Raw genomic sequence first — 12,899 nt, 5'->3', positions numbered from 1 at the left:
ATATGTATGGCAGTACAACTTCTACCACAGAAGTGTTGCAAAACATTAAACAAAGAGCCATTGTGAATAGCGTTGGAAAACATCAAACAAAATTCTATAATGGAGCCATACAGAAATTCATACGCATGCATATCGGCCGCCGGCGCAGCGTTATTAACTGAAACATGTGAGTTATTTCAGGCTCATGAAGTCATGGCGAATTATTTTCGTACGACACCTTGTTCATGAAGTTAGTGATGTCGAGGCCGCCAGGTAATTAGTGGCGAAAAACGTGTATGTTTGTAAGCGTTAATACTATGTTAGCATGATGCGTTTGCGCTTGTTTTTAGTATTTGTACCTTGTGCGGCGTCAATTCGTGCGAGCGGCTTGCTTGCCTGCCTCTTACTGAGCGTGCGACTCCGCCCGCCCACGCAACCTGCGGTCGCGTCTATGTACACGCCTCACCTGTAAGCTTTCAGTAATCATGATATTCAGTTACTGTCAGACAGGTGTTTACTGCGATCAAAGGTGAAACACTGTTGTTATACAAAATAGAAACTCCACATGGAACAGTAGGGAAAAGTTTATTTTGTTTCCTTAACATCACTGAAGTGTTCAAAACACCTTAAACGTGTACATCTCATAAAATAATCGTTACAATATATATTTGCTATATTTTCTTTAAATGGAATGAAAACAGTATGTAGAAGTTTACTAAAATGGAAATGTGTGGTTGGCCTTGCATCATAATAAGACCCAAAATGTAAATAAAACATTTGCTTCTTAAATGTTACATTTTAGAAAAATGAAAGAAATTACATCAATATAACTTTAAAAAAGCGATTATAAATTATACAAGCGTTAGCTCCAGTAGAGTTATTTTTACCACGTTATAGGCTATCGTATTTCTCAATTTTAATGGACGTTACACATTAAAAAATATTTTTTTGTTAATAATTAAAAATGTTCATTAGTTGTATTTTATATTTCGAATCTTAATATAGTTAATATATATATGTACATTGACACATCTTGAATATATACATACATAGAGCTCTTCGTCCCTTATGGAACTCAGAGTCGTATGAAAAATACTTAACAATTCGATTTAAATTCATTTACTTTATATATAATACTAAACAGAACGTATTCTGTTATCAATATGATAAAAACTACAGAAGTACACATGTTTAAACAAGATACAACAACACCTTACCTAAGAATAACAAATATTTTTTAAACTGCCCTTGAACTTGTCCGTGTATCACTATAAGCTAGAAACGGGACTTGACAGACTTCGACAAACTGATCTCTGCAACCTACGACTTCCAGACTGCGAATGAACCATACCTTCTATCGCGGAATATACTTACCAGATTTTTATATAGTTTGAACTATTTTCAGCGTGATGATTTAAAAATTGATAAAATCTAAGAACGTTTTCCCGTTTCTTACAATACACTTCGTTTGGACAAGGCTATTGAACTCTGTTTCACATTTGTCAACGTCAAGTGTCTTTTTTAGTAAATATAATTACCTATACATACCTATCTTCATAACTGTAGTTCCAAGTGGTAGGTTAGATTTAATATACACTATTGCCGTTGTGGAGAAGATGAACGTTATTATTTTGAAATTAGTAGGTACTGTAATACCACTATTTTCTTTATCTGTTGAAAAGAACTAATTTTCTAAAGGCATAGTTTGACAAGATCTGAATAAATGGACATGTTTATGATTGTTTTATATGTTTTATTCAGTAATTATCTTTACACTACCCTGCTTTGTAAAATATTATATTCTTTGGTTTCAATAAAGAATAATAAAAAAATCGTAGATTACAAAAGGGATTTTAGGAGATGTAGGTCTCAGATGCATTTTTTAAACAATTAAGATATCTAGACCTATATTTATATTATGGATGAGGTTCAGTTCCGAATTAATACTATGTTATTTTAATTACGATTGAAATCTATCAATTTGTGAACAAAATGAAATTAACGTAGATAGTTTCAACTAGACAAATACTTAAGCAAAATAAAACATGTGTATAGCTTTAATTTTTAATTATCTACTCCAACATTTGATTTATTTCGTATGTTTTCCATAAATCATTGTGAGGAATGGTAATAAAAACTACTGGCTAATATGTTGGTGAAACCAGTGACACAAGCAGTGACAGGTGCATAGTTCTATTTTGATTTAGTATGACTAACGTCATGACACCATATATCCGAATCTGTTTCAAGGATAATTGTATTATGCACTCGACAGTGCTACTCATTGTGAGTGATACTCTAGTGGTGAAAGTCCAATCCTTTTTTTTAAGGTCTTGGCGCCCTTCTGCGGTTGGGCAGATTGTTTTATAAGTCGTGTTTCTATTTGAAGGATGAGATATAATAGTGAAATTACAAGGTACAGAGGTATATCTTAACCTTACCGAATATTAAAACTTGAAGGGTATGCTAAACGTCACGGGACGACGTGTTTATGACACTGTCTATATACATAAGCAAACGTTGCTATTTTCCATTGAATGGTTTTCAGTGTGTTTGCTATTCTAGCAGAAAAACTAATAGCTAGAATAGTAACAACTCACGAATTCTTAAGTAATTAAGTATTATCATTAATATAAGTAGTACTTTTTATATTACTTCAAGCGTCTGTAATATAAATGTAAAAAAGCCACGATACAAGAGAACGTATATACTGATAATATTTTTACAACCCATGCGCCATCTAGTAGCAAGTTAAGCAGAGCTTGTGTTATGAATATTAAACAACTAATAGAATTACTTAAATACATATTATAGTAATACATACATAATATACATGGAAAACATACAACAACATGGAACCACTAAACCACCGAGGCCGTCGAACGAGCGAATAATATGTCTATAATATTTGAGGATTTACATCAATAACTCTAAGAACACTTTATTTGATCATGGCTTGGTGATATAGTAGAAATCTCGGAATATTTTTTGAAAGTGTATACTCAAATCTAAACGAAACAATTATTTTGAATAATGACTGATGTCTGTAATTGAGGATAATCGAACATATAAAATAAAACGGTGATTGAACGTAGAACAACCTCTTTCTTTATTTTCTATGAAGTCGGTTAAAAATAGTTAAGTGTCTCTCGCTGAAACTCAGTGCAGGGATTATCTCTAATAAGACATCTCTATTTCCTTGTAACCTTAAACCACATGAAGGAATTTCGTTTCTACGGTTCTTTTTTTTGTGTACATAAAATGTACATACGAAATTATCCAAAATCTGCAGATGTGCCTTATTTGAAAGTGTGCGTAATTTATGATAATAACAACTTGTGTAAAAAAATGTTATTTACCGTTGTAGTATTCTTGTATTTCAAGTACAAATAAGAATATGTAAGTCAAATAAAAACAAAAACATATTTCTCCTAATACAATTTTATTTAATTAGGTAGACACATACCATACACAAACAATAAGATAGGGTAATTAATATATGAGGCGACTATTTTCTTTGTTTCTATTTAAATTCATATTTCGTGCCAAAAAGTTCACGTATGGTATTCATGTTAAATTTGGCAAGATAAATATGTTTTGTCATAGTTGTTTATTATTAATAACTTACTAACAAGAACATAAAAAGACTAGTAATTTAAACTGCTGGCAAAATTATCACAATGAGATCTAATTTTAGTCGATATATAATATTTTTATACATGCAAAACATATATCTACGCTGGTCTTAAATTTCGTAGTAGCTGGTTAACTACAAAGAATATATTATATATATCTATAAAATGATGAGTAGTTGATTATCAACTTTTTTAAACCAACCGGTGTGTTTTTGTAAAATTTAATATATAATTGAATATATGTCACGAATTTATGATTAAATTAAAAAAAAATAAAGAATATACAGATATGTATATGTAGGTAGGAATTATTCAAGTCAAATATCTTCTGCTAGTAAATAATAGTATATAATACAAAAGTCATTAATAACAATATCACTTCAGGGCAAAATCTTTCTTTTGATTTATTTACTACCGATCACCTAGATTTTTCAGATTAATTCTTTATTACTAAGTAAAGGTTATGTTAACTCGGAAATATTTGCCTTATACATATTATTATGGCAAAGTAAGCAGTAGGTATTATACAACCTGTGATTATGCTTATAGAATTATCTCCAGTCTTGCTGTTGACAGTATGACAACCGGTTTTCTTGAGGCTAATATTCAGACAAGACCTGCTGTGGCTGCATACGCAATTGACGCTTTCTCATTAAAATGTCTCTGAATATAAATATAAGAAGATAGACTAGATACGACTATCAACTTAATAATAATAGTAAGTTAGTTGTTGTAATACTCTTAACACTTACTAGATTTTTAGTATCCACAAAGTATATTATAATAGAGCAAGAAGTAAAGTATGAAAAACAGTGTATGTACAAGAAGTGACAATTATTTTCTTATAATGTTTCTAACATAGTTTCAGCCTTAATTTTAACTGTTGCGGTAATTTCGAAGTCATAAAAAATTTGTTATTTATTATCGAAACGGAAACTCTGGTTACTGACTATAGGTATCAGTAGACCTAATTACACAGATTATTATTAGTAGGTATTTTCATTGCTACAAGTAGAATAATAATGATATATGTTGTATTTATCAATACATTTTAGAATTCCCTGTGCAAATACTCTTTGACGATTAATTTCAATACTTAATCTTGCATAGTATTTGTAAAATTCGTAACGACAAAATCAAGCATGATACTGCGAGGGTAGCTTCTTAAGTTGTATTTAAAAGAAACACCATTAAAAAAACAGCACATTAGACGTTATTACTTACTTTTAAACTTATTAGATAGCTCCATGAATTAGAACCGGACAATCAGAACCCCAAACTATAATATAAACTCACGTTGAGTTCCAAGAATAGAATTAATTTCTAGAAATAATTTCTTTACATCATGAGCTGCCTATGGCGCCGTGAGGCGGCAATAAATATACATTATACAGTAGATATTTAAGTACAATAAACTCTTATTAACCTTAGATGCTGAAATTATCGAACATTTTTTAAAATAGTATTTAATACAAAACTTTATATCAACCGTATAAGGTAGAAAATGGTTCGATTATCTAAGTCTCGTTACAGTGAATCACCTTACCCCATCTACTGAAGACGGCATATTTAAATGCATTGAATATCACATGAATTGTGTATTTTCCAATATTTATTAGTCAATAACATTTAGAGCGTATGACAAATAAGGTAAGGACAGATATAGAAAAATAAATGTTTTTGTGCATAATTTTGTTTCAAAGAATTTATATAAAACAGGAGATTTTCTTGAGTATAAACAGAAAGATAGATTAATTACATTTTATTTCTATGTTTCTTAAATCGTCGCCGTCTTATCATATACTATAGATCGTGTAAAGTTTGTGAGAATGGATAGATGGATGTTTTATTTTTTCACGCAAAAACGTCTGAACGGATTTTGATGCAACCTTACAGATATATAGAATAGATATTCCGTAAATTAGGGGAAATATAATAATAAATGTCAAATAAGTGTGATGATATTAGTAATGTAATAAAAATTTAATATTTTGTGAGAAATTTACATGATACCTTTTCAATTCTGTGTTAATTCATTAAGTCATTTGATGATTCTTTCCAATTGATAAGAATTAAATCCCCATATTAATTTCACCCAACTGATTTCAATTGTTATATTTAAGGTAAATTATTAGTTCACGTAAATATATATCCTTATCCTTACTAATATTATAAATGCGAAAGTAAAGTCTCGCTTTCACGTCAAAACTACTGAACAGATTTAAATGAAATTTGGTACGCAGATAGTCTAGACTCCGAGGAAGAACATAGACTACTTTTTAATGCGAAAAAAGGGTTGAAAATGGAAATACAAGGTTATCTTTATGCGGTTGTATACATATAGTGTTGTACATATACGTCATTTTATAAGCAGCGCGCATGCGACGTTGCGCGCGGAACTGATTATTGTCAATCCGTTGTCTCCTTATAAATTTAAATATATAAACGCTTGCTCTGGCCAGAAGAGTCAGAGATATGGTTCGCGCAAGTAGAGTGACAGTTTGCAATTTCGAAAATCACATCTATTGATTTAACAAAAATTTATTATGTTATTGGCTAACTGGACCACCAATTTTCAGAAGAAGTTAAAGAAATTTTTAGACTGTTTATTAAATATAAATAAAGACGACATTTAAAATTTGTAAAAACATTACCGTTCAAGGGGTAAAATAAAATAGCAAATAAAAGTATTTATGGAAATTCGTCATGTTGAAGCTAGAACTATGAGACTTTTTTCATTCGCTTTTTTGTGTTAGTTTAATAACTACCGTACTGATATTATTAATGTAAAAGTTACTCTGTCTGTCTGTCTGTTTCAATTACATGCCAAAACTACTGAACTGATTTAAATAACTGTTCAAAAAATATAAATATAAAAAGGGTTGTAAGGGGTGAATGGGGAGAAGGTTGTGTGGAATTATTGTCATTTTTAAAGCTAGAAGTTTGAAACAGATTTTTTATTTTAGGCTGTTGATTGAATTGTATAGAAATTTTCATTTTTGAAGCTAGGGCGATGAAACTTTTTTGGGTTTGATTTTGTTTGATTGGGTTAGATTACTCAATATTTTGCTCATTATTTGGTCAAACCACTATTTTACACGGACGAAGTTGCGGGTACAGCTAGTTGTATATAGTAATAATAATAATTTAAACTTTTGATGTCTTAAAGAACATAACTAAGTGTTAGAAAATCTTGTAAACTCCCTACGCACGTCCATCATTTTCGCGTCGATGAGCTAAGGGATTCCTAGTTAATTGTAATTACATTTCGTCGAACCCTTCCCGCATTCCATCTTTGTCGACATATCTAAAGGGAATTTCGCTTCCACTTCTCTAAGACTATTGACGTACTATTTCGTTTGGTATATGATTTAAGGAATTATTATTCATAAAGTTAACAGTGTTATGTAATTATCGACAAGAATATTAAATTGTGTTAGTTAATCTTCTTCTACATACTTACGTTGTTCAATTTGAGTTAAGTATAAATAGATATCTGAACTGTAAATTTAATTCAATCTACTTCCATATAATTCGTTACATTTGGGAACGTTGCATTGTATTAGACTGTATTGGACGTCTAAGTAATAAATATCCACTTGGAACTATAAGTAGTAATTGTATTTAAATGATGAATTTGTATTCTTTTACATTGACACTTCGAAATTATCATCAGATGGGTTATATGATTAATTATGGCTGCTGTGGTATAATTCATCATATATATATAATGAATTATACCTATATATATATATATATATTAATTTTATTTTCCATTCATCATAATACCAGGTAACATAGATTCATGAGTAATTATGGGATGGTTCTAAGCATAAATCTATGAAGTAATTTGAAATAGTGGAGTAGCAATAAAAATTTTAATGTATTAATGAGTCTTTAGGAACGGTAATCCATGACTGCATCATAATATATGTGATATAAATAGTTCAGCTAATATTTACTGTTGAATGTAAAACACTTTCCATCGAGCCTGCTTTTTTGTGTGAAATTCGGGTAGCATTGTAAAATATGTTTTTTTTATATACAAAAAGATTCCTCCTTTCTTCGTATTCATCATTTAGTTTTTTTTTAATAGATTTAATCTAAACACGATGAAATTAAGGGTAGGTTCCTTAAATGTACAAACATATAAAATGAAAGACCATCAATCCATTCTCAATGTTTTATATTTCAACTCATTAATTTTTTGCTCTATATAATATCTATACAAAATTAAACATAGTTTCACTACACTTAGTGTTAAATAAACGTTACGCCATGATTTACATTGAATTACAACATTTCAAATACTGTTTTCATAAATAGCAATCACTTTAAACTTAGAAGTAACGAAGCGAAGTAGTTTTACATTTGCCCAGCTCATAAAATGTACAACTCTTCGCTGTGATACCTTAATTTAAAAGATATTATGAGTAAGAGATCAACATAATATGAAACAGTCTTAATTATAATATTGACTAGAATATCATTGGTACTTATAATATAAAATACTCTGATTAAAACCAGATAAGAGGAGGGTAAAATTTAACAAGTTATCAATTGATCACAGTTTAATTTTAAGGATCAAACAGATAAAGGAAGAAGAGTTACAAGTGAGAGGTGATTAACATATCTAGCGACCGAATAGAAACCATGAATAACATTTTTTAATCACATACAATAAATACTATCTGATTATTATATATGTACATATAGCTTACTTACTTGAAATAACATTTAAAATTTTATATAATATTTAAATTTTTATTTGACACGTAAAATGCAATACGTTGTACTTATTAATAGGTGTTGAAATTTATTTAAGGGAGCGGATAATATTAATTTATAGGTACGTGTGGATATGTTCGGCGAAGTTGTTTAATACTGCTGTCTGTCGTCCTCAACTGACCCGTTAGCTTTAACTTCCTTGGGCACAGCCGGCTGAAAAAAATATTTCTTTGTCAAACGAACATTTTTATATGATAATACTAATCTATATTTAAAGTTACATATGACGATTTTGGTCGGTATAAAACATTAGTACAATAGTATTTGAAAATAATATGAAATATCTAGTAACTTATAAATACGAAGTGGCTTTACAAAATAAAAATAAACTAGACATCAATGAAATTATTATGACCCGAGAGACATCGGTAGGTTTGTCCTTTCATTTCTTGTCATATTGAACTCGATCAGTATAATGGAAATAACCAATATCACAAAACTTATAAATACGAAGTGACTTTACAAAATAAAAATAAACTTGATATCAATGAAATTATTATGACCCGAGAGATATCGGTAGGATTGTCCTTTATAATTATATCGTAGGTACCACAAAAATAAACAAATTTTCATGCCTGTGAATTGAAAACATGATTCTTACACCTGTTTCAATTATATTTTTTATTATATAACATAACAAATGCCATAATAATACCGCATCCTTGAGCTAAAGGATGCGTGGTACATAGTATAAGGTATTGGAGAGAAAGGGAAATATATGTGGAAATATATAACTGATAACCTCTTTGTTACCAATGTACCATGTAAGTCTGACCTCCACGCGCTTCCACCTAGAAACTACGATAAATTCCTGGTGAATTTTTCACGATGGGCTAACTGACCCAACTGCATGCTTCCCATCGACATCATCTTATCCCCTACTAGTACTCCGCCAGCATAAACCGCTAGCGCAGGCGGGTGCACCATTTGATTATCGTCCATAAAAAAAAGTATACGGTATTAATCTTAGTAAGTGGCATTTGTGCAAGTATATATAACAATAAATGAAATTAATAAATGCCTAAATTATGTTCATACGATAAAATTATTACAGGATATATTACAAGTGTTTACATACTTCATAGGGCATTAAGAACATGTTGTTGTCTGATCGGCGGCCGAATCTCAGGCGCATTGATGGAGCACGGACGTCGCGGTCTTGTTCCTGAGAACATAAGAGTATATAAGAAAATCCTTGTTTTGTATTGGACACAGTATCGATGCGGTACTATATTATGTCATTATAAAATCTATGAGAATAGGATACTCTTAGTTAGACAACAGTAGTGTCTGTCTAATAATTTTGTTATAAAATCAATATAACATCTACTAATACTATAAAGACAGAGCGGATTTTCTTACAAAGAGTGCAAGTTTCACAACTATTGCACCAATGTGAGAATATTTTGCACTGTTTAAGTGGTACATTATTCCATAGTAAAATATATTATATTATATATATATATATATATATAAATATATATATATATATCCTTTTTCACTTGTTGATCCGGAGGCCTTTTGTTGATCTAATGCCAGATGACCATGACATGACCATATGTAAATGTTGCTCCGTTTTGAGCCACAACTGTCACGACGAGTAATAATAATAATTAAGCGATTTATACACGATTTTATACAAATCCACCTTTTTGGCATACGACCACTTCTTGATCCAATTCAAACGGGCCAATCAGGGTGCAGCATTTGCCAAGGGCTTCCTCATTGGCACGTTTGGGCTACTACATTATGGCTACAGTAACTTAATAATGTCTAGCTAGTATTTCAAGAATAATAGTCTATCTAATCTAAATATTTATAGAAATCAGTCTGGAGTAACGTGACTCCAGATCAAACCTCAATACTTGTTATTTTTTGGACGGGAATCTTTTCTTTTGTAACAACGTTACTGAGCGAATGAAGAGAAGACGTAACGGCGGATCCAGGGGGTAGCGTCATGGAGGTCTTGGGAGTCATGGGGGGTCATAACTCTCCTCCCCATTAGGATTTAGGTAGACTACTAATTGAACTAAAAAATAATGAAACAGCTAAATTTTTTGCACGATCGGAGTGTTGGTGCAGTGGTATTAATTATAATTAAACATTGTTACTTAAAATATAACAGTTAAAGTACTATAACACTAAAAGCAAAATAAGTATTTTCAAAATACCTTTACAAAAAAAAATTACTTTTTGAGTTTTTGTCCAAACCTCAGATATTTTATTTATTTTAGGTATATCAATCATTACATAGTATAGTATAGTATAAAACAAAGTCGCTGTCGCATCTAACAAGTACATAAATAAAGAAAGAAGACTTTTTGGCTCTGAACATATTTCAAAAATCAATTACTTTTGTTAATCAATTTATATACTCGTTCTTATTTCATAGTACTTGTTTTGATCCGAATATATACAGATACCGTAACGGTCTATTAATTATGAATTTATTATACCTAACCTAGATATTTTATTTTGACGAAACTCCGTGTAGTATCCGATAAGGGTATGCGAACCCTAAGTATTATTTCAAAATGGCCAGTAATTTCGAAGAAATAAGCCTTTGAATTTCAAATCAACTTACCAAACGGTCGCTCAAGGTTCGATTCCCGCCATAGAATTTTTTTTATTATTTTTTTTGTTTTGACTTTATTTTATATTTTAAATTAACTATTTTAATAATTAAATGAATTTAATCGAACAAAAAGTTGTCAAGTATTAAATAAATTTTAATTTACATTAACTATTATACTTTCTAAATTGTAAAGCAGCTAACAATTATAGTAAGATCTTATAAATAATTAACACAACAACATTTCAAATGTATTTTCTTTATTATTACAAAATATTGTTTGTGCATGCTATAATAGTTAATGTCACTTAAAATTTATTTAATATTTAACAACTTATTTTTATCGATTAAATTCATTTAATTATTAAAATAGTTATTTTTAAATATTACTTTAAAAAAAAACAAAAAAAAGTCAATGGTGGGAATCGAACCCGGGGTGTCTGTGTGGTAAGTTGGTACACAGGTACACTCCTAACTAGTAAAATTAATTTAATACTTAACTACGTTTTTATTATAAATTAATAATCGTATAAATTAATTTAATTATTAAAATATTAAATTAAAAAAAAACAAAAAGAAGTAAATAACAATAGTCAATGGTGGGAATCGAACCCGGGGTGTCTGTGTGGTAAGTTGGTACACAGGTACACTCCTAACTAGTAAAATTAATTTAATACTTAACTACGTTTTTATTATAAATTAATAATCGTATAAATTAAATTAATTATTAAAATATTAAATTAAAAAAAAAACCAAAAAAATAAATAATAAAAAAAAAGTGTAGGATTGGAACTCAGAGTATCTGTGTGGTAAATTGGTACACAGGTACACTACTAACTAGGCCATATTGGTGTTGTTTGTTATGGTGAAAAAACTAGTATATATATAAGTTACACAGTTAATAATTATTATTAAGTTTTAAAGTGGTTGAATTTTGCGTAGAGTGTTTTTATACGTTATTTCTAATTTACCATTTATTTTAAGTTTTTTAAACTCTATTCATCGAGACCAATCTAATGAGTCCAAACACGATATTTCTGCTGTAAGTTTTCGAAGAGTATGTTCATCATCTGATAATACTGGTGCCAGTATGAAGTCAAGGTTAACAGATAACTAATTACTCTTATTTCGTCAAAATCTTTAGATTACGTATAATAAATTCATAATATCGCTACCTATTCGAATCAAAACAAGTATTTTAGGTACTTCATGTACTAGTATATAAATTCATCAACACACAAGTAAATGATTTTTTAAATAGAATAGAATAGAAAGAAAATCCTTTATTCAAATAAACTTATATTGAAGCACTTTTGAATAGTCATAACATTTTTTTTTTTAATCTACCGCTCATTCGGAATGCTGTTTCATCACAAGAAGAACAAGCAAGAAACTTGTGTGTTGCTCTTTTAAATAATTTATTCTTACTTACAATTTAAGTTTAAGTGTGTGAATACAAACCACCGATTAGCACTAATTCAATTAAATACTCAAAAAGAAAAAAATATTGAATACATAACCAACTGGTTAAACAATTAATAAGAGGAAATCAGTCATAGTGATTAGAGCAGACCAGTCCCTACAAGCAGCACCCGTTCACGAGTATGACGGATGAGGCAGCCATCACTGCGCTCGACCATATTTTAGGGAGCCCAATGACCCGGCCCACCACGCCGCCACAAGTCTGGACATTTTAGTGAGCATGACTACTCAAAACACCAGACCACGTCATAGCTACTCACAATTGCCATCTGATGTTTATAGTATTCACATTTCACATAAGAATGCATGCGGCAATTAATACAAAACCCGCTACGCTTTCATATTTCTAAAATAATTGAATCAAGAAAGCAATGAGATAAACAAATTATAACGTTGTATGCTAATAAACTAATTATTTACTTGATATGTTGTCTTCTATGAAT

General features: G+C 30.0%; 2 protein-coding genes across 4 annotated transcripts in view; both read right to left on the bottom strand.

Moving 5' to 3' along the window:
• LOC131841816 (DNA translocase FtsK) overlaps window positions 1-447 on the bottom strand; it is a 32,037-nt gene extending 31,590 nt beyond the window's left edge. For all 3 annotated transcript variants that reach the window (XR_009357464.1, XM_059190151.1, XM_059190152.1), the window contains exon 1: window positions 339-447. The gene's annotated coding sequence lies outside the window, so the exon portion shown is untranslated. The remainder of the gene's footprint in view (window positions 1-338) is intronic.
• Window positions 448-7,812: 7,365 nt separating this feature from the next.
• LOC131841715 (short neuropeptide F) overlaps window positions 7,813-12,899 on the bottom strand; it is a 79,214-nt gene continuing 74,127 nt past the window's right edge. The window contains exons 6-7 of the mRNA XM_059190032.1: window positions 9,481-9,567; window positions 7,813-8,555 (exon numbers count right to left, since the gene is read on the bottom strand). Coding sequence (XP_059046015.1) covers window positions 8,493-8,555; window positions 9,481-9,567 — 150 coding nt within the window. The 3' untranslated portion in view covers window positions 7,813-8,492. The remainder of the gene's footprint in view (window positions 8,556-9,480; window positions 9,568-12,899) is intronic.

The sequence above is a fragment of the Achroia grisella genome, unplaced genomic scaffold (assembly GCF_030625045.1).
Source record: "Achroia grisella isolate CSIRO2021 unplaced genomic scaffold, CSIRO_AGI_Agris_v1 utg1920, whole genome shotgun sequence".
NCBI lineage: Eukaryota > Metazoa > Arthropoda > Insecta > Lepidoptera > Pyralidae > Achroia > Achroia grisella.
This window is presented reverse-complemented; position numbering and strand designations above follow the sequence as displayed.